The 23489-nt window shown below is 41.9% G+C and overlaps 1 protein-coding gene across 3 annotated transcripts; it reads left to right on the forward strand.

The window, feature by feature from the left end:
* Positions 1 to 1090: 1090 nt before the first annotated feature.
* mmd (monocyte to macrophage differentiation-associated) lies at positions 1091 to 22870 on the forward strand. 3 transcript variants are annotated; one of them, XM_054740280.2, is made up of 7 exons: positions 1091 to 1234; positions 17118 to 17199; positions 17298 to 17458; positions 19069 to 19143; positions 19233 to 19334; positions 19567 to 19636; positions 21384 to 22870. In XM_054740280.2, the coding sequence occupies exons 1-7, from the start codon at positions 1194 to 1196 to the stop codon at positions 21588 to 21590; spliced, it is 738 nt and encodes a 245-aa protein (XP_054596255.1). In that variant the 5' UTR covers positions 1091 to 1193; the 3' UTR covers positions 21591 to 22870. The 3 variants fall into 3 exon arrangements, with proteins under 3 accessions (XP_054596255.1, XP_015804409.1, XP_015804407.1); XM_015948923.3 differs by lacking the exon at positions 1091 to 1234 and adding an exon at positions 15851 to 15941; XM_015948921.3 differs by lacking the exon at positions 1091 to 1234 and adding an exon at positions 15948 to 16321.
* Positions 22871 to 23489: the final 619 nt, after the last annotated feature.

Genomic DNA, 23489 nt, shown 5'->3' on the forward strand with positions numbered 1-23489 from the left:
CTGAGTCAAATTTCACTTTCCAGGTCTGTTAGTCCAGATGCTGTAAACTGCTGCCCTCTGCTGTTCCTCATAACAAGAAGCTACACTGATAATCCCACCTGGGCACAGAGAATGAGCCATCCTGCTGGTTCTTCTCCTTCCAAACACACAAACAAGGTACACTTAGAGAAATAGTTTTCTGTAATTTGCTGAGAATAAATGCTAAACAACATAATCTGTTGTCAGTCATTTCAAAAAAAGGTTATTTTTCCTATTTTTTTTTCGCAGAGTTCTGTTTCTACAGTGTTTTCTGAGTAGCTGTTTAGTGGTGTACTTCAGCTCCCGCTAAACCAGATGGCTTCCTCTGCCAATCCCTCCTCACAATCAAGATTAGGATTACACCAAGTGCACACATGCACGCACAGACACACACACACACACACACACACACACACACACACACACACACACACACACACACACACACACACACATGCACACAGTAACTGCAAATGATGAGAATATGATACAGCATCAGTTGTGGAGTACGAGAAGGAGCTTAAACCTGAATCAGAAGTTTGAGGTGGATTAAAGTATTTTTAACATATCTGAGGAGCTCAAGTGAAACAGAGAAGAGGGAGACAGAGGAGAGGTGAGGAGGACAAGGGGAGGGTGGGGGTGAGAGCTGTGGGAAGGACAGATTGGAGAGGATAGAGGAAGAAGCCCTGATGTCACCAGGATTGTTCATCAGTAAGCAGGAGCTGTCAAGACGTTCTGCCTTTCCTTCCCGCCAGGCGTCGGTTCTCCAGGCCCTCCGGGCCACCCAGCATGAAGGAGACACCATGGGCTTTCTGGAAAACTATCAGGAGATTGATCCAGTTACTTTGAACCTTTGCATCCTCATTGCCAGCTACGTTATCTTGCTCCTTGTCTTCCTGATATCCTGTATCATGTATGACTGCCGGGGCAAAGATCCCACTAAGGAGTACGCCCCGGACCCACAGCCCACCCAGTCTCCCATCAGGCTGGTGGTGATGCAGAGCTCCTCTGCGCCAATGGGACGGTGGGACACGGCCAACATGATCACCACCTACCACGAACCATCACACTCAGACTACAGGGAGAAGAAGAGCACCATGGTCTGACAGGCTCTAAGCCGATAAAGTCTGTCTTTTGTACACACATTTCTTTTTACGTTTCTTTTTTATACGCACATGATGTTTGGACTTGATCTACACACGATCAGAATCAAGAGGTAAGAGAGAGCATGTGTTGGTGTACTGTGTGGTGGAAAGATCCCTCTTTAGCTGAAGGATCTGAACCCAGTGCCTGCTGTATGCTCCGGGAAGGAAACGTCACGGCTAATAGAGCTCAGGGAATAAAGAGGGCATGGCTGGGTCCAAGGAGGGCTTTAGGATTAAGGTCAGGGTTTGGAAAACATTCACCAAAGAGCTATTGATCACAAACTGGTGGCATGCCTTAGTTTAGTTTTAGAACTAAACACTTTTAAGAGAGGCTGCACAGTGGCTCAGTGGTTAGAGCTGTTGCCTTGCAGCAAGAAGGTCCTGGGTTCGCTTCCCAGCCTGGGATCTTTCTGCGTGGAGTTTGCATGTTCTCCCTGTGCATGCGTGGGTTCTCTCCGGGTTCTCCGGGTTCCTCCCACAGTCCAACAACATGACTGTTAGGTTGACTGGTCTGTCTAAATTGTCCTTAGGTGTGTGTGTGTGTGTGTGTGTGTGTGTGTGTGTGTGTGTGTGTGTGTGTGTGTGTGTGTGTGTGTGTGTGTGTGTGTGTGTGTGCATGGTCGTTTGTCCTGTGTGTCTCTGTGTTGCCCTGCGATGGACTGGCTCTCTGTCCAGGGTGTACCCCGCCTGATTGCCCATCGACCGCTGGAGATAGGCACCAGCCCCCCCGCGACCCTACGTGGACAAGCGTTTTCAGACGATGGATGGATGGATTTTCAAGAGTTTCTTATACTAGAAGTTGTTGGACTTTGCACCTTTTACTCGACATGAAACCTGAGAAATCACTGCTGCTCTGCTGATGGTCGGCTGTTATTGAGAGCTCCTACATAAAAACTGTTTATCTTACGTCATTTACAAACACGTGGTTCTGAATAAAGGTTCTCAGAAGGGTCCAGGGTCAGTAAAGACTTCCCCCTCTCAAAGCTTTATTTGTAAATTAAATGTTTCTGATCCAACACATTGGTTTAAAAAGTAGTTTTCTAATGTTGATTTCACTCATTAGGAGAACAGAATCATGCAAACCCACCTGTTGCTGTGTGGAGGAATGTTGTCCCACTCTTCTATGCAGAATTGCTTTACTTCAGGTACACTGGAGAGTTTTTCAGTGTGGTCGGCCTGTTTAAGGTCAGAGGTCAAACAGTCTCCTCAAGGATGTTCTTGTATAAAGCATAAATCATGGTTCCATCAGTCAGATAGATCCATCCATCCATCTATCTAGTCAGGTCCATTAATATTGCGACATCTACACAAGTCTAACATTTTTGGCTCTGTATACACCACCACAGTGGCGTTTGAAATGAAACAAACACGCTGTGCGTTCCAAAGCTGCGAAGGCTTACTTAGATGACATTTGACTAACGTTACTGGTTTTGAGGCTCACCAGTGGTTTACATCTTGCGGTGAACCCTCTGGTGAAGTCTCCTCTTGACTGTTGACTTTGACGCACGTCCAGATGTTTTCTGTGGTCTTCCGGGTCTTTTGGTGTCGCTTAGCGCTTTGGTGCGTTCCTCCTCTGTAAGAATGACCCAGACGGTTGTTTAGGCCACGCCTAATGCTTTTGCTATCTCTCTGATGGGCTTGTTACGTTTTGTCAGACCAACGATGACTTGCTTCACTGATAGTGACAGCTCTTTGGATCTCATCTTGAGTTGACCGCAACTGATTCCAAAAGCAAATGGTACACCTGAAACGAACTCTGGACCTTTCATCTGCACATTGTAATTGGGATAATGAGGAATATCACACACCTGGCCACGGAAACTGTGGTTTTTTCTTTCCCTCTGCTGTGTACCACATCAAATTCTTAGTTTTTCTCCGTTGCTTTAGTGCATTTCTCACGACAGAATGGAAATTTGCACCACTGTCAAGGCACTTCTCAAAACAATTAGTGCAAACTGCAAAACATGGTAGATAACTTGCAAAAGTTAGTCACCTCAAAACTAAAGGTCAGTTGCTCAAAATGAGTAGTTCACGCTTCAAAAATAAGTCCCTTAATCAAAATGGATCATATGTTCATCAAAAGCAAGTATTTATATCAAAGAGTCAGTGCTGTCAAAATCACGAGTCGTTAAACCAGCATCTCTAGTCACAAAATCAAATGGTTTGAACATGTTTTCATTGTGACGGATTACTTTGTAGGAGCTTCCCAATGACATGTCAAGTCAGGACAGCTCGCTTGGCATTTTGAAAACTAGAAATTGTAAAGGAAAATCAAGACACTTAATATGCACTCTTCTTCATAATATTTACTTGCAGCTGTTCACAGCATTGTGCAGCTGGGGAAATAAAAAACAAACATTAACAGATATAAACTCATGTACACAGTAAACCTTACTGCAATAGTTATGAAACCAAAAAAATACTGAAAAACAGACAGTCCTGCATATCAGTCTTTTACATCTAGAGTCTGTCTGCCCACATATTTTCATCAACATCACAGCGAACGTCAGCTCTATCGATGCATTGGGGGAAGTATCTTCTGGAGTGTTGAATCCACCCTCTGCAGGACTCTGCTGTGATGTCATCACAAGCTGCATCCATAGCTGCTAGCAGGGCCATTTGGGTATGTGGATGCCTGTCATATACCTTACACCTCCAGGAAGAGAAAAATTCCACAACTGGATTTAGGAATGAAGTGTAAGGTGGAAAAAAACTCCACAAGCATCCTGTCGTGTGCTGCAAACCACTGCCTGACCACAGCAGAGTGATGGAAGCTGACATTACCCCAAACCACTACATGCATTGTCTGATTGTCACCAGGCTCATCCCTTTCATTTTCTGGGATTATGTTTCAATAAAGAGCGTCCAGAAAAGCCAACAGGTGTTGTGTATTGTATGGACCAATACAAGCAAAATGGGTGTGGACGCCGTCTTCTGAGATTGCTGTACATGTTGTAATATTTGCTCCTTGTTGGCCTGGGACACCAATGATGGCTCTTTGTCCAATGCAATTTCGTCCACGCCGTCTGCCTTTTTCCAGATTGAATCCCGCTTCGTCAAGATAGACCAACTTGTGCAGTGGTTCACTGGCCTCCAATTCCAGGATACACTATACAGAGGGTGAGAAGGAAAAAGCCTGTAATGGTGCATTTGGCACAGCAGATTATACAGTTTGAATTGTAAATAAGGTTACAGTAACATATGCAAGTGCAGCGCATAGCCTAAAATTTTACAGTAAAGAACTACAGTAAACAGAGGTAAGTATGCAGACATGTGTTACCTGTACATACTGGTGACGGAGCTCCTTCACTCGGCCACTGTTCCGTTCAAACGGTACTTTGTACTATTGCTTCATGTTTCATTCCATCTGAGGACTCTACAGTGGAAACTGATGTTGACTGAATATTTCCGAAGATGGTGCCATTTTCTAGGACAGTTCTTTGTATTTCTTGCAATCTCAAAGTGTTATTTGCAGCCACCATTGCACAAATCCCTGTCTCTAGCTGCGGAGTCAAAATGGGACCTCTTCCACCTCTTCTTGGTTGTCTGGCAATCATTTAAGGCGCAGATAAAAAATTAAAATAAACACAGACATAAATAAGCGCTAACATGCTTACAGTAATTGTTACAGCACTGTCATTCAATACTCCTTTCTTTACAGTATTACTGTACTGTACCACAGCACACTATGCTACACCAAGTCTGAGCTACAGTTACTGCACGTCTACATGTAAAAGTCTATAAGGTCATGTCCTAATGTAAGTCTCCTGTATGACTAGGATAGTGTTTGTGCTGAATAACTAAATTACAGTATGCTCACCTGTTCTCCTGTTAAAATGTCTGAATAATAGAACTTACAGTAGTTCTCCAAACACTTGGCTGCACCCTTCGACCAGCCTTGGCCATTGTGAGACCATGGTTTATCACATGACCCACAATTATCACCCCTCTTCCACAAGGCTGACCTTCCATGTTCTGCAGTTTTGAGGATACAGTATACACCTCATGCCAATCCTTTGTACTGGTTTACAGTATTCATATATACTTGTAAGGTAGGGGTTAATGCGGCCCACCCACAGTTACATCAAGTCACCCACACACAAAACACACATCCACACACACAGCATATATACCAAGTAGTGTTTCTATGGTGACATTGTGATTTCTTAGTAAATATTCTATTTGGTGAGAGATAAACTTTATTGTATTTATCCTAGTGGATCTATAAACGGATAAACTAGTAGTAGCACATTCTATGTCAAGGAAAGTAACATGTTATTATCAGAAGAGGGAGAATGTTGAAGTGGTTAGCAGCAGTGTTCTGTAATAAGCGCTGAATGTTCCAGCCTGCATCATCATGGGCATAGTTGATATTAGTGCCGTTTATTTTGTAAATCTGACACTCAGAGCAGACACTTACAAACATTTTTGCAAACTCATTTCTAGCATGTTCTTTTGTGGTCTTTGCATTTCAGAAAAGTGAATACCACAGATAAAGAACACACTCAAAGTTACCGTAAATCCTCTAATGTTGGCCTGTATTCAATTAACGGCCAGGTACCATATTTTGGCCGGTGCCGGGGTCGGCTGAGGTGAAAAATGGCTGGTATCTTATTGTGGCCGGGTGGAATGTGGTAACAAGCAAGTACCACGGGGGGGGGGGGGGGGGGGGGGGGGGTTCTCACTTTTGATTTGCCAGTGATAGATCGCGAGGGTAACTTTAACCGTGCGGAGACGAAGAGGAGGCAAAAATTTGACATCAAGTTCAAAGAGAACGTGCTGATTATGCTGCAGAACACTCTGGGGAGCAATAGCAGGGGTTGTATGAACTAGTCACTAGTCGACTTCACTATAGTGACTTTTTATGCCTGTCATCGACTAGTCGCTGTCACGTGATAATGACCGGCAAGATGCAGTCCTCGGAAAAGACATCAGGCTGCTGTCAACAGGTGACAAGCTCCTGCGCGTCGGGAGGCAACGCGCTGTGCCAGAGCGTCGGTACTGACACCCGCCGTAAAATGGACATTTAACCAAATCGTGACCTTTACCCTCTTGCAATTTAACCTTCCCCTCACCCCCATCCTAACCTTAACCAGCGTGCACATGCAAAGCTCTGATTGTTGACGCGCTCCAGACATCTGCGTCCTGAGCACGGCCACAGTAACATTATCAAATCAGGTGTCGCCACCTCGAAAACTAATTTAACACGCGATCGTTCATGTCGGCTCATTTCCTTTTATGTTCTCTTTCTTTTATTCTTTTATTTGTGCCTGATGCGTTTCGCTGCTGTGGAGCGGGGCGCATCACCTTGTCCTCCGGTGACGCACCGATCACTGATGCGGCCGCCAAGCAGCGAGCACTCTGCTGTTTATGCGGTTGGTAGATCTTTTAGAACTGCAGTTCAAAGGTAACTCATGAGGTGAATATATATGAAGCCAGGTAGCAGTTTTTCTTTAGGATTGAGAGGAGATGCAGGAAGATAATAAACAGGCAGGACAGAAAAATAGTAAAATAAAAACAAGTTAGTTTTTGTACCTCGTGGCTGCAGCAAACAGACACCATTGAAGGTCATCAGAAGTGAGGAACAGAAAATGAAATAATTATTTTAATGTTTAGAGCAGCAGGAACTCCGAGAGGCTGCAGGCGCATCAGTGAGTTTGTGGCCGCTGCGCAGGGGGAGGGGGGAGAGGGCTGAAGCAGAAACTACCGTTGTTAAAAGAAATGTGTTTAACTTTGAAAATGTGGGCTCAATTTTACTTGTCAAAAACTCCAGCAAACCATTAGTTCATTTTGCTCAAATAGAAATAGAGGCCTGCCTCTAATTCTTGCCCTCCTTCCAATAAAGGCCTGGAGCTTGATGAGCTTGAGTCAAATACAGGCCCGGGCCTGTATTAGAGGATTTACGGTAATATTCTTATTAGCCCTTATGAATTCAGATTATTTTTGCCAGACAGCTTGTCAATTTCAAAGCTCTTAAAATCCTCACCATACACTCTCTTTTATGCAAAGAGCTCATAAATTTGTCTCAGAGAGCAAGAGGAAGTCATTCTGGAAAGATGCTTCAGGGTTTTAATAACTATTTAGTGACTAATGCAATAATTATTTCAATGGTACATGTGTGTGTTTTTATATACCACAAAAACATAGAAAGGTTTACTGTAAGTGCGCAGCTACCAGACACTGATTTATGCTACATTTATGTGTAATTTGTATGCCTTTGGAGCATTTTTTTTGTTGTTTTCTTCTACAAGCCACAAAAGAGAAGAAAAACAAATGTGTGTAACATTGGCTCGCTGAAAGAAAGTGTTAAACGTTGAACAGATTTGGGATGATTGAAGGTTATTCTGTGTCAAAATGACCATAAGTGACAATCAGAGAAAAACGAGACCTGATGCAGTTCGTAGAAAACTGCTGACATTGATGTAAAAAGAATATTATCCATATTTGCAGTATGGTGCAAGGACGATTTAAAACTAATTGTGATGACAGATTGATGTACTTTAGATCCAGATCAGATTTATGAAAGGTTTAAGAAAAAAAATGATAATATCAGGCATTACGAGGCAAGGCAGTTTTAAGAAAAACCAAATTTCATACACAGCGGCAACAAGAGCCACACAATGGCTTTGTTTCCATTGTCGGAACTCCAGGGTAATTTCTAGGATGGGGAAATTGACCGGGAGATAGGATGTCAGCTCGGAACACGGCAGCTCGGCCAGCCCGGTCACTTGGAGACATGCGCGTGTGAGGAGGTTCTTGTAAATCAACCCTGAAGTACTGGTAATGGAAATGCCCCTAATGGTAATGAACTGGGCTATAAAAATATCCCAAACAGATTAAGAAAATGAATAATATTTTAAAAACTGTTATTTACTTATCTCATTAACTTAATAAGTCAATTCCTTGACTAAATTATATCATTCTCCTGACTTAAAGTCCCTTTCTGTAGTATTTCTCTTATCCGATGGCACCATCTAGTGGCTGACAAGCATATCACACAAAAAATTCTCCCTTCTTTTATTTAAGATGGCGACTTCACATTTCTGTTTATAAATGTGCTTCTGTAGCCGACAAACAGCTAAAACACGTTGTTTTACGAGTATTATTCTCACATCATGTTGTGTTCTCATATATTTATATTTTAGAGACTTACTCGTCCATGAAAAGTTCATCAACTCTGCACCAGCCGAGGTATTCCTTAAATTTGAAGCAAGTAAATGGTAGTCTAACGCTATTGGTTGGTTCTGGTCGGCGCTCAGTTTCCTATTTGCACAGAGCTCTGCGGGGCAGGGGGTGTGCTTAGCAAAAAATAAATAAATTTTAAAAAGGACGAATTGCTTACATTACATCACAGTACATGATAAGATAATCACTTTTATGGATTTCAGAAAAATCCTACATAATTTCTGAAAAGGGAAAAAAAATAGCGTTTTTAGCCTCATTGACGTAAATACACTTTTTTTTTTTTACTTCTGGGGACCCATGGTCTGCAAGTAGGTGGGCATGACTTAGGCTCCCTATCCATGTTTTTCTTACAGCCCATGAGGTTTTGCGCGAAAGATGGTAGAAACTTCCAGTCATTTAAATCGAGTCAATGCAATCCCTTTGTGCAAATCTTCTTTTGAGGGCTTTTAGAGATGGAAAACATGTAAACACCAGCTGTCACAGCTCAAACGGGACACCGTTACACTCCTTCTACCTACTGCACCAGAGGGATGGGAGGATTATCTTAAAATATGGCCAAAGCTAACATGCTGTAGCATTTTAGCTACTTAGCTACAGCGAGGCAATAAACAATCTTAAAGGCTCAGAGGCTTAGTACCTACATATCAACAAGGTTGGTCGTTTTTTTTTAAAGAGGTGGGACTCAATTATATTTACTTCAAAGCAGACGTAGAGCCACGTGAGAGAATTAAAGGTGCAATATGTAGAAATTATGTACAAATTACATCCTGTGGTAAACTGTGGTTACTGCAACCACTTTAAACAACTCTAGAGCTTTTTGACAACCATCGTCAAATTACAATTGTCTGCGCTGCAGTGTTAGCTCTCAGGAGACAGGGCAACACCACACTCACTGATGGTATACAGTAGTTATGTCCCTCCTTCCTTTGTTTTGAAAGGAGAACAACTCACAATCCCCGCAACCAGCTGGATATGAAATATGTTTTAGTATAACCTTCCTTCTAAAATGTTCTCACTGTAAAATTCTCACTAAATGATAAATGACCCGCACTTGTATAGCGCCTCTCAGAGTAAGGACTTCAAAGTGCATCATTCATCCATTCACACACACATTCACACACTGATGGTGATGAGCTACGATGTAGCCACAGCTGCCCTGGAGCGCACTGACGGAGACGAGGCTGCTGAGCACAGGTGCCACCGGTCCCTCCGACCACCACCAGCAGGCAAGGTGGGTTAAGTGTCTTGCCCAAAGACACAACAGCAGAATTCTCTGTCCGGAGCCAGGATCGAACCAGCAACCTTCCGATTACTGGACAACCCGCTCAACCTGTTGAACTACTGCTGCCCGCTATAATAGCTACACTATTTTCTTACATACTGCACCTTTAAATCCCTCATCAGCTAGCAGAGGTTTTAGCTTTAATCTCTACATCAAACTGCAGGACTGCACTATTAGGTTAACAACGGCAGTCTAAACGCATGTTACATTATAACTATTTAGAAAATTGTACACATGAAATCATAACTGTTGTTCTTGTGATGCAGTCAAATCTCTTTACTACCCGGCATCTCTTCTCCGGAGATTTGTCATGTCCAACAACAAAGTAGGATGAGGGTGTTCCCCTCTGAGTTTTTCACAATAAAATGAAAGGAACATACAAATAAAGTTTGTGGTGGTTTCCAAGATAAGATTTATCAGCCAACATCCCTCTGGGTTCCTCCTCTCTGGGGAGGGGGTGAAAGCTGCACCACCGCTGGTGCCAACACGCTCTCTTACTCCGAGGTGCAAACATCGCTCCTGTAGCCACAAATTTTATTTTCTCTGGTTATTTGTACAACCACAAACATCGCTAACATCATTGTTTCTACATAAAGAACATGAAAGATAAGGTGGATCGTTTTACCAAACTGCATACAAATGTACTGACTGATTATATTCCTCGTCAACCTCCAAATTGTTTCAACTCTCAGTGACTTTGAGAATAGCCTAGCAAAAAAACATTTTGCATTTAGCAGTAATGTGTTCATTTAAACATCCAGCACAAAAACCAACATGTGTAAACAGACACCGATGCTCCTGTGAAAGGTGATCTCCATCTGCCACCCACCTGAGCAGGTGATTAGAGGCAGTCAGATACACTGGCATCACTCACAAGACGGATGTGCTACATGCTGCCACACTGCAGCTTTTCCGGTTTGTGTCACAGTAGGGGTGTTTGCAAAGCAGTGTGGGAAATAAACTGAAACTAGTAGATGCTGTGCCCCACCTGGTGTCTGTGTTGTTTTAAAAATAAGACGATGAGCTCTTTCTAGGAATCTGGTCTCATTTTAAACTCTGCCAGGGACAGTAACTATCTAAACCCCCAAAAAACTTAGTCACTCACAAATCTGTGCAAGCTGGTGTAAAAACACAAAGCAGACAGAGTGTAAGTGGATTATTTCTAATGCCAAACTTCATTAAGCCTGAGGATGTCCCTGCGGTCTTACGTAAACACCCTGTTATATCTGAGAGACACTAATCAAGTTGCAGTCATGTTATGCAACTCAGATTTAACAGCTTGACTTTCTGTGTTCAGTTCACTGTTTGGCTTTTCGTCTGCAGCAGTTCACTCAGAGTTTCGGACACAAACTTAGAGAACACGCTAAGAAGCGTTACACTAATGTCAGCTTCATGCAACCAGGTTATTTCTCTGTGCAGATAGTTTACACAAATTACATGAAACATTTAACTGAGTAACATTTAACGTATATTGTACACTCACAACAAGCTGACTGCCAAACCTTTCTATCAACATGACAAAATCAGATTCAGGAGCACAGGAAATAGCATTTTATTGAATTCTAGACTTTTTTCTTGATCTTCATCTTGACCAGGGCTGGCCCAAGCATTTGTGGAGCCTTAAGCAGGGTTTCCTTTGGGGGCCCCCACACCAACAAGTCAACACTACATAATTCATAATTCCTAGGCTTCACAATGTTATTAGCTTACATCATACATCAGTGATCTGATTGTTCCATATGTTTCTAACCGAGCACTTTGTTCTCAGACTGCAGGTTTACTGGTGGTTCCCAGAATACCTAAAAATAGGATGGGAGGCAGATCTTTTAGTTATCAGGCTCCTCTCTTGTGGAACCAGCTCCCAGCTTTAGTCCGTGAGGCAGACACCTTGTCTACTTTTAAGAATAGGCTTAAAACATTTTATTTGATAGGGCCTATGGTTAAAATCTGATGTTAGCCTAAATCTGGACAAGTGGGGGAGTAGAGGGAGGTGGAGTGTACAGTCGGTAAAGACGGCTCTCCCTTGCCCTGACTCCAGCATGCCTCCATCTAAAAGGCTAGGTTATCCAGAGTTATCTCTGTAGTTATGCTGCTATAGGCTTAGACTGCTGGAGGATACACTGACCACTTTCCACACTCTACTACTTTCTTCTACTATCTGCTCTTTAACTGTATTATTTTCTGCTATTTCAGCTGTTAACATTATTTTCTCTCGAAGTGTTTTTCTCCCCAGAAGAAGCTACAATGATGTTCTGCTGAGCTGTGGTGGCCTCATGGAGGGGGCCATCGTCTAGCACACTGCTGCTAACCACTTAAACATTCTCCCTCTCCTGATAATAACTTTTTGCTTTCCTTGACATTGAATGTGCTACTACTAGTCTACCTGTTGAATTAATTATAGATTCACTAGGATAAATACAATAAAGTTTATCTCTTACTTTATGGGCTGCATGGTGGCGCAGTTGGTAGCACTGTTACCTCGCAGCACGAAGGTTGCAGGTTCGAAACTCGGCTGCGGCCTGTCTGCGTGGAGTTGCGTGTTCTCCCCATGCATGCGTGGGTTTCCTCTGGGTACTCCAGTTTCCCCCACAGATCACAACATGCCCTACAGGTTATAAATTGTAAGTCGCTTTGGATAAAAGCGTCTGCCAAATAAATAAACATAAACATACTAAATAGAATATTTACTAAGAAATCACAACTATGTAACCATAGAAACATTACTTGGTATTAGGGGTTGTATCAACTAGTTAACTTCACTGCTCTGTAGTGACTTTTTATGCCTTTCATCGACTAGTCGCTGTCACGTGATAATGACCGACAAGATGCAGTCCTCGTAAATGACAGCAGGTGACAAGCTCCTGCACGTCAGGAGGCAACGCGCTGTGCCAGAGCGTCGGTACTGACACCCACCGTAAAACAGACATTTAACCAAATTGTGACCTTTACCCTGTTGCAATTTAACCTTCCCCTCACCCCCATCCTAACCTTAACCAGCTTGTGCATGCAAAGCTCTGATTGTTGACGCGCTCCAGACATCTGCGTCCTGAGCACGGCCACAGTAACGTTATCAAATCAGGTGTCGCCACCTCAAAAACAAATTTAACACGCGATCATTCCTGTCGGCTCATTTCCTTTTATGTTTTCTGTCTTTTATTTGTGCCTGATGCGTTTCGCTGCTGTGGAGCGGGGCGCATCACCTGTTTTGTCCTCCGGTAATGTCACCTCACCGGTGCAGTCAGCACACACTCCGCTGTTTTAGCGGTCGGTAGATCTTTTAGAACTGCAGTTCAAAGGTAACTCATGAGGTGAATATATATGAACCCAGGTAGCAGTTTTTCTTTAGGATTGAGAGGAGATGCAGGAAGATAATAAACAGACAGGACAGAAAAATAGTCAAATAAAAACAAGTTAGTTTTTGTACCTGCTGGTTGCAACAAACAGACACCATTGAAGGTCATCAGAAGTGAGGAACAGAAAATGAAATAATTATTTTAATGTTTAGAGCAACAGGAACTCCGATAGGCTGCAGGCGCATCAGTGAGTTTGCAGCCGCTGCGCGGGCGGGGGTGGGGGGGTGGGGGTGGGGGTGGGGGTGGGGGGCTGAAGCAGGGAAACAGTAAAGATGCAGAAACTACCGTTGGTAAAAGAGATGTGTTTAACTTTGAAAATATGGGCACAGTTTTAATTGTCAAAAACTCCAGCGAACCAACCCGCTTCAGGTGTATGACATCATCAACAACTAGACAAAGTTGACTAGACTTTCATTACTTGACTGTCGACTTTAAAAAAGTTAAGTCGCGCAGCCCCTATTGGTATACATGTTGTGTGTGTGTGTGAGTGTGTGTGTGTGTGTGTGTGTGTGTGTGTGTGTTCTTGTCTTTATGGGTTTGTGTGTGTGTGTGTGTGTGTGTGTGTGTGTGTGTGAGTGTGTGTGTGTGTGTGTTTGTCAAATCAAATCGCTTTTATTGTCACGTCACATGTGCAGGTACACTGGTACAGTACATGTGAGTGAAATGTGCTTTCACTAGTGTGAAACACACACACGTGTGTGTGTGTGTGTGTGTGTGTGTGTGTGTGTGTGTGTGTGTGTGCGTGCGTGCGTGCGTGTGTGCATGCGTGCGTCTGCTCTGTCTTCTCGATCCCCAGTGAGTCATGGTGGATGGCTGCATACTGAGCAAGCATCCTTTGGAGGTTTCTTCCTGTTAAAAGGGAGTTTTCCTCCCCACTGTCGCTGCATGCTTGTTTAGTATGAAAACTGCTGTAAAGACTCTGATACTAGTCAGTGACTTGATGTAACTTACTGGGTTCCTGATATGGGAACTTTTTTACTGATTGGCTTAATGAACTGACCTGTATAGGAAAGTTTACCATACGAAGTGCCTTTAGATGACTCTCGTCGTGATTTGGTGATATATAAATAAACTTGAATTGAATTACGTCATACTGGTTTTATTATATTACCTTCACATAAGGATCAAACAACAAAAATTGTCTAATTAATTAGTATTTAAAAATATAGTGTTTTTTAAGTGTGGCAAATTAATTCAACAGTTTGAAAGTAAAGTCCAAAGAAAGAAAAACACTGAATTTACAGTAAACAATTCAAGTCTTTTGAAACAGGTGTATGAAATGCAAAATCACTAAAACATAAAACCAGATTACACTATAGAAAATAATACATAATTTATGTTTTACCTATGATATAATTGTGTTTATGTAATTTCAAGGTATTACTATTTTTTTCACACATTCTTGATGCTCATGAGGGCTCCCTGGTGGTGTGGGGCCCCAAGTAGTCACTTAACTCGGGTATGCCTTGGTCCGGCTCTGATCTTGACCTTAAAATCAACACATTTGTTTGCTCCATAGTGAAACCAATATGTAAATACTGGGATGTCAGTTCTTTTTCAGACACACGTCTGTAGTCATCAGATGTCAAACATTCTCCAGAGACTAGGTTTTTAACCAAGATTGAATCCCAGCCAAGGTACAAAAAAACAAATAAATAAATAACAACAAATTTCTGATTAAAACATTTTGTTTTTGTAGGTTAATAGCTGATTTATAAATTTGAGTGCATCAATTAGATAGTTCTTATCTCTGTGACACACGAGGAATGTGATATGATAATTGTACTCATGAGATTAATGTGTAATACACCATATTCTGTGATAATCAAGTGTTTTTTGCACTGCTATCAGAGATTCTACATTTTCCAGATAGTTTGTGTTTGTTTTCCCATTAGAAGATCTAATCTGGCCAGGTATGTATGGCGCGGTATGTAGGTATGTACTTGTACAAAAAGTCAAAAACCAAGTGTGTTGTGTATGACATTATAAATACCACCAAATTACAGATCTACACCTCTCACTATAGAAAACGTATTATTAAATGTCAGTGACCTAATTCAGAAATGTGTTTTCACTACAGATGTGAAATTCTACTTTCCTAAATGTCATCAACCTTCGTTGTTCAGATGTTTCTATCACAAAATCATGAAATTAAAATATAAAATATTTCTCTCAAACCAAAAATTACATTTAAAAAAAGACACGAGGGACTACTGGCCAACATTTGGTTGCCTGTTTTGATTCTTGTAGTGGTGTGTTGGCCGCGAACGAACCGGCTCAAAGAGCCGGCTCTTTGAAGCGAACGACGGGAACCGGCTCGTCATTGGGAGCCATCCCCTCCCCTTTTGCTTTGGTGAACGCTACAGGTGATTGGTCAACATGTGTAACTGCGTGTCCAGACTATCCACACACAGAGCAGTAGGGGCGGGGAAGAGGGGAGGACCAGACTCAGACACACAGCAGAGCACACGCGGGTGGAGGGAGACGAGAGGGAATGAGGAGGAGGAAAAAGGCAAGAGAGAGAGAGAGAGGAGAGTGCGACAAAGACGGTGAGAAAATGAGCGCCAGCAGTCGGAAAGTAGAGATTTCTTAAAGTGTTCAGTTATAAAATCCATACAAATGATTAAAATATTTGATATATTGCATTTTTTACATTAGTAAATCATTTTACATATAGTTTAGCATTATTTTGGTTATAAATGTACTCTACGCAGCAGAAAAACTGAGGAGCCACTTGGGAGCCGAAAGAGCCAGCTCTTTTTGGTGAGCTGAGCCAAAAGAACCAGCTCTCTAAAAAGAGGCGGAATTCCCATCACTTGATCCATGACTCCACCTACCTCAGCCCTGATTGGTGCGTGTGCCGTTTTGCTCGCAGCCGATTGGCTCCCGCTGCTGCCACTCAACATCTGACCACCTGTGATGGCCGCTCAATCATATTTTTGTAGAGGAGCTCGCGGGGTGAGTTACCGGTTTCGGCTTTCTTCTTTCCGCTCGTCCTGGCAGCCAGCGGTGCTGATGGGCTCCTCCAGCTTTAACACGAAGCTTTGATTTAGTATTTGTTTCAGCATGGCGTTAAGAAAAAGACTAAAATCGTGCCTTTATAGTGAACGGGTGCACGTTGCCGGTGCCTTGTCGGTGTAGTGAAAGTTAGCAGAGCAGCTAATGCTAGGCCTTCCGTTTGTCTCCGGTTGGCAGGTCGGGTTGTTGTTTTATTTTGCCTTCATAAAGCAGCCTTTTGTTTCCCGGCGTAGCGACGATTTTTCCTTTTAGCTTTATTTTAAATTACCTCTGTGGTGAGAAGAAGGCGCCGACATGAAACGGGTTAACACTTACCAGAGGTAGGTGGTGTTTTGGTTGTGTCCCGAATGTAATATACTAGTAATCATAATAATAATAATCCATCTACGAGCACATTAAAACGTGAATAACTTAGAGGTTATGACTAATGATAATAAAAATAACAATAATATACCTGGTCTTTTGGTCAAAAAGGGAATAACACGGTTTACTGAAATCTGAATGAGCTAACTTAGTTTTTGCTGAAAATAAAAACCTTTTCACATCCTATTGACCGAAGTGAGCTACATCTAATCAAACGATCTCATTTTAGGAAGATGTCATTATGTACAACTGTACTGTGAAGTCTGCTCCTTCTATTAGTATGAATAATATCTTTAAACTATATTTTAGAGAAATAAATTCCATGAAGCCCTGCCCATAGCAGATAATTCTCTCCGCATCCTAATTTCCAGCTGCAGGACATTTACTGTTAACGGGCCATGCACATCTGGTCAAAGTTGTCTTGTTACCTGTGGCAGTTTACAAGAATCAGATGTGAACTTCAGCCTTCTCTGGAGGATTTTTAATTATCTTAACAAGGAAAAATCTGACCGCAAACCAACCATCGGGACCATTGCTCCACTGCTGCAGACGGAGTTTCCTGGTGTGGATTCCCATCATTGATTGTAATCTTGCTGATAAAGCTGGCTGACTTCTCACAAAAGTTGGCCTTATGGTGTCCGTGTTTGCAGTCACGAGATAAGAAGTGTGACTGAGCATGCCAAGGCTTTGTGATTCCTTTCTCAGTGTTTGAAAGATTGGTGTGTTGATGTTTTGTTTGTGTCTATGTTTCAGGTTTATGAACACGCGAGCCTCTGCTAACTGCCGCTACCAGCCCACCCGCTACGAACATGCTGCAAACTGCTACACTCATGCTGTGAGTTGTTTAACTCGGTTCTGTGCACAAAATCTCTGTGTTTAGATGAACAGATGGTTTGTTCAGTGCATCAAAGATCCTATCTGTTCTGTTTTCAGCTCCTCATTGTTCCGGCCTTCGTGGGCATGACACTGCTGCACTGCCTGTCTGATAACAGCTGGGAGCGGATCACAGCCTGGGTGTACGGCATGGGTCTCTGTGCCCTGTTTGTGGTCTCCACCGTGTTTCACATCATCACCTGGAAGAAGAGCCACATGAGGTGAGGAGAGATGAGCGGAGGGGATATGAACTGGACCGAGAACCAGGAGGTCTTCCATAGTTCGTTTTTTAATGAATTTACAGGAACTCAGATGAAACATTATGTCACCAAATCAGACAGCTGTCTCATTTGTGGTGGTCAAGTTTTGAACCCTACAATCAGCCTAATGGGTGTTCGTGCTTTACCGTCTTTTCCCATTAACTTTTGACACTTTAAACAAATAATGTTTTTTTTTTTTTTTACAGTTTTTGTAAAGAGATAGTAGTGACTAAACAAACGTTATCAAAATAAGTATTTCTTTACAGTTTGAGAATGTTTAATTAAGAAGGCATAGCCTCACACAGACCTGCCAACCTGTCTGCATTAGTGTCGCAAGGTTGGCAGGTCTGCTCGCACGAACAACTGCAGTTCAGATTTTTCACAAGTTTACTTAATTTGGATTCCCACTTGCAATAAACATTATTTTGGTCATATAAAGGTGAGCTTCACTGACAAACTGTGTAATATATATTTTTTATGTGATCAGTCACTCTGAGTTTCACATGCAGGCCGAAGGTAAAATAGTCTCCTACACCTATTTCCTGCTTTATCCACTGATGATGAATTAAGTAATAGATGAGGAAATGCTGACATTTGAAAAGTCTGACAGATCTACGTCACACTGAAAATTAGCATTCATGGACTCGCCTATCTTGACTCACAAAAGGAGAAGGCTGTTGATGATTTAGCATTCAGCCAGTAGAAGCTAACTGTTAGCATTAGCAGCCCCGCCACACAGCAGAACTCCTCCAGGCTTGAGTTATTTGTGCAGATAAAACATCGATGTAGCAGAGCAAAGAGTCAGTGGCAGAGTTTTGTTTCCGTAAGCCAATCAGAGGTGAGATGTGGGAATGTAATGAATATTAATAAGACTCTAAATCCTGCTGTTTTCCACCTTCCTCTCCTTCAGCTAACTTCTGCTTCCTGAAACAGGAGTGCTGGAGCTTTTGTTCCCACAGAGATGATCTCACAAGACATTCATTTATTCTAGAGGCCACAGCGGTTATGTTAGGTACAAGTGAATGGGACCTTTAAGATGTGTTGTAAATAAAAATGCTGGCATAAAAGATAGTTTTAGAAATGAATCTGATTTGATTTTGGGATTCCTGTGCAGCTCTGACCTGCTGATTCTGGTTTTAACTGATTCAATAGAACATATTTCTGTTTACGTTTCAGTTTGGCTTCAAAAATGAGGATTCTGAAAGGAAAAACTTCTGATTTCTGAGTTTCAGATCGGCCGATTCTTGGTGCATCTGCACTATTTTAAGTAAAAAGAAAAACGTACAAAACCAATCATCTGTCCGGCTTTAGGTGTGTTTTTGCGTAGGTGGAGAGATTCTTCTCTTATAACGTTTATACACTTGTCATCTAATGAAGAACGCATTAACACAATCAACCCATTTGTTCCACTTCACACACCAGAGGATCTCCGTGTGCCATTTCAGTCATTTCACTCTTTCATGTCACTCGCCCTCTCTTCCTGTAAACAAAGGGGATTTCCTTGTGTGAACATTCATACCTGCATGTTGCTGAGGTCGTTGTGTGTGTGTGTGTGTGTGTGTGTGTTGCAGATCAGTGGAGCAATGCTTTCACATGTGTGACAGGGTGGTCATCTACTTCTTCATCGCTGCCTCATACACACCATGGTGAGTGTCAGCCAGAGGACACAACACGCATCACAGGGTCATGATTAATAAATGGTCTGAACAACTGATCTGCTTTCGTCTGGACTCAGGCTGAATCTGCGGGAACTGGGCCCTCTGGCCGCACACATGCGCTGGTTTGTGTGGCTCATGGCTGCTGCTGGAACCTTTTACGTCTTCAACTATCACGAGAAGTGAGTTCTTGTTTCAGACCGACCCACTTTTGTCTGCCTTGTGTTAAATCTGATCCGAATGTTGGCAAATCCTAAACAAGATCATGCAATTGTGTTATTTTTATTTCATTATTTTAGCAAATAATTCAACTCTGAAGTGATCAGAAAGAAGAAATAAACATTTCAGATATTTTTTTCTCTACTTCCTGGAACCTTTCACGTTCTCACTCTGTGGATCCGTTTGTCTTCTCAGGTATAAACTTGTCGAGCTAGCCTTCTATCTGGCGATGGGATTCCTTCCTGCATCAGTTGTGACGTCTATGGTAATGCAATAGATACATTTGACTTATTCATATCCTGAAAGGTCACATGACCTTATTAAACAGGGACTGCTCTGATGGATTTGAGTTACATTTAGAGTGTTTATAACAAAACAAAGATTAGTTTAAAAATATTTGTATCTATCAATGTTGTAGTCGGTATCACATATTTGTTTGTTGCACTAAAGCTGAAGTTTGTTTCTAAAATAGATTTTAACACGCTCTACTGTCCTCTTGTGTCAAAGAGTATGATGCTTTAAGGACCAAGTTCACTTGGAAACACGTACGTAGAGGTGCTGAAAAAAATCCATTCAAGTCTGAATCTGGATTCTTATTTATAAAGATTCAGAATCGATTCACAAAGATTCAGAATCGATTCACAAAGATTCAGAATCGATTCCAGGAACTCAAATGTTTGGCATGTTACAGGTTTGAGATGCACTTCGGTCTGTTTTTTTTGGTCTTCATTAGGAGAGGCAGTACTCCGTTTACTTTTGTGGTCCCATAAATTGGGATGATTTATTCTTGAATCTGCTGATAAGTGGGGACTAGAATGTAATTTTTTCCATACTCATTAATTTTAGATATTCTCATATTTATTTTCTAAGTTAATAAGTGAGTACTCAGGATTACTCGTGTTTATTTGAAGTTATTGATAAATGAGAGAAAACATTTTCCTTTGTAAGAAATCTGAGACGCTTTTTTTAAACAGGCTGAGGACTCAAATGTTAAACTTGTTTCTACGCATACTAGACAAGTATTTGACCGTATTACTTTCACAGCTACTGTTAGGTAACTACAGATTTGTTATATTTTACAAGGTAAGCAAAAATAAATGTTGCCTTTTGGTCAAAAGATTGTTTCTGTTTACAGTTTTAGAATCACTTTATTTTACCTTGTAAATTTGCATTTTTGGAGCACGACCAGTTTTAAGTAAAATAAAAATGTACCATAGCTTTAACTAACTTGTACAACAAAGTAGTTCATCCGGGAGCTGACACTCTTTGTTAATACTGATTGTGAATCGATTTAAATCGAGAATCGATTCTGAATCGAATCGGCGCCCCAAGAATCAGAATCAAATCAAATCGTGACTTGCTCTGAGATTCACATTCCTAGAAATGCGGTCACTCTGAGTTTCAAATGCAAGCTGAAGGTGAAACTAGTCTTCTACCCCTATTTCCTGCTTTAGCTGGCGATAGAAATTAGACGGGGAAATGCTGGCATTAGAAAAGCCGGTCAGATCAACATCCTACTGAATATTAACATGCATGGAGTCACCCATCTTGACTCACGACGGGGAAGGCCGTTGTTGGTTTAGCGTCCAGGAAACCGCTAGTAGAAGCTAACCGTTAGCATTAGCAACTCCACCACACTGCAGAACTCCTTAAGGCTTGTGTTATTTGTGTAGTTATTTGCTGTGTTGCAAAGCAAGTGGAGTCAGTGATAGTTGGGGTTGCTGTTAGCCAATCAGAGGCGAGATGTCAGGAAACAATAGTCCAGATCCTGCAGCTTTCTTCTCACCGCTGCAGTGGCCTACGTGCAGTTCCTGAAACGGGAGCGCCAGAGTTCTTTCCTACAGAGATTGACTCAGCAGGCATTCATTTGTACTAGAGACCACTGCAAATGTATTGGAAAAAACAAGTGAACTTGGTTGTTAAGTTTCATTGTGCAGGTACAGGTTTAAGGTTATCGAAAAAAGTTTTAAGGAGAACAGATTTTAAGTCGATGCGTTGGATTTCCTTCACAGAACAACACCGATGGACTTCTGGAGCTGGCGTATGGAGGACTCATTTACTGCCTGGGCGTGTTCTTTTTTAAGTGTGACGGCGTCATCCCCTTTGCTCATGCTATCTGGCACATGTTTGTGGCGTTGGCGGCTGCTGTGCACTACTACGCCATCTGGAAATACCTCTACAAGTCTCCCGTCGTTGAGTCCCTCATTCACTCGTCGTGACCTTTGCTTTCGTCCAGCTCTCCAAAGTACAAATGACCCCCTCAACTGCCCGTTAAATCTACAGAGTTTACAAAAGTAACTGCTTTAAATTGTTTACTGTTTTCTAACTAAAGAACAGTTTATTCACTGATACAAGTTTTTGGTAAAAACTAAAGAAAAAGTGTTTTGAAGCTTTGCTAAGGAGGACGTTTTGACCCTTTTCCACTTTCTTATCCATGGCACGTTTCTGAGTATTTGAGAAACTTGACAGCAATTTTTATCACCAGTTTAACTGATCAGGGATCCACACCGGGAGATGGATGCGTTGGAACTGGTGATTCTTACATGGAGATTATCTAACAAGGTGCTAAAAATCACCTTCGATCTGCAGCTTATCTACAGCAGAAGGGTGTCCCTAAACAAACCAAAGTGTAAGAGAAACAGGAGCTGCACAAGAACGTAGCCAACGTGGAGAAACTTAACGCGTAAAACAAAATGGAACACTCTGATCTAATTTGATGCTGATTTTTGATACTTCCTGCCAAAAATGTTGTGACAAGAACATTTTAAATGGTGGAAATCGGTTTGTTCTAGTGAATCTTTTTGAGTAAAGTGAAAATACTCAATGTGAAACTCTGCTTTGACATTAGGATTTGTATTTCAGCCCGCTTGACTCGTGTACTCTTTGATTCCATGCATGCTTCCTTGTAGCTGTTGTCTTGTATTGCTGCATCTGTATCCAGATGTGGTCCTCAGCTTTCAGAGCCAGTTTCTCATGTTGGCACTTGGTGCCCCCAGGTGGTGGGCAGCTGTAAGGAAGCGATTCTCAGTATTTCAGATAGAGAAGACTCATGTGAGGGACATTGTTCATGAGCCAAATGAGGAGAGTTGGAGGCAACATGATGAGTGGTTTTCACCTTTTGTAACGTGAACAGTATCCTGTAGCACGAGTGTGAACGATCCTCTTACTGTTGTCCAGTGTTACGTTGCAACTTGTCTCAGATTTTGATTTGCACCTTCAGACTGAACAGTGTTTCAACCTGATCAGTTCTAGTCTTTTTTTCTTGTAGTAATGGTTGAACCTGTGTTAATTATCCTGATTCTTCTCTGTGATTTCTAAACCTTCTGTTTTGTATATTTGTACATATTTCTCATTGATCTGATGACGTGGTCCTGGCCTTTGCAGGGAACTTGTTTCTTTGTTCCTCTGGCTAGTTATGGTGCTGCATACACATGACTGCTCCTCCACTGTTTTGATTATCACCTTTACAATGTGACAATAAAGATGACTTATACATGCACCGTTATGCGTTTTGCTTTTATGCGGCTTAAAATGTAATCTTTATAATGATGCATTGATAAGAAATGTGGTTTTTTTTCAGCTAGCAAATGATAGCTGACACTACCCAGTCATCAACACTAGCAAAACAAACAAAACCTGACAGCTGGCCGCTCCTTCGAACCAAAGGCCCTATAGATTGCTTTCCTCCTCTCTGTGTTGTGCTAAAAATCTTTGTTTTTAAAAAGCTTTTGAAAACTTGGGATTTTGATCTTGCTTTCAAGTAATTTTAGAAAAAAGATTTTCTCCTGTTTTGTCTTGCCTATTGTCTTACCTTGGATTACCCCAAGACCTGAAAAACACACTAGGTACCAAACAAAACTATTTTCCTTTCTAGCGGCTAAGGAACACCCAACAACACATGGTCCTCACTCCTCACAACCAACCAGGACACAGCGTAACCCAACTAAACTTTCAGTTAGAGAATCCCGGACAAGACCCCACTTTCATAAAAAACCACCAGGTATCCAAATCCTATTTCAGTCATGAAAAGCCTAACTACTACTTGCTTAAACTTTCAATGGTGTTACTGTGCAGTCCACCAGAGCTAAGGAGCTTGGGGGGGGGGGCAACTTTTGTGT

This window comes from Nothobranchius furzeri, chromosome 5 (assembly GCF_043380555.1).
Source record: "Nothobranchius furzeri strain GRZ-AD chromosome 5, NfurGRZ-RIMD1, whole genome shotgun sequence".
In the NCBI taxonomy this organism is placed as follows: Eukaryota; Metazoa; Chordata; class Actinopteri; order Cyprinodontiformes; family Nothobranchiidae; genus Nothobranchius; species Nothobranchius furzeri.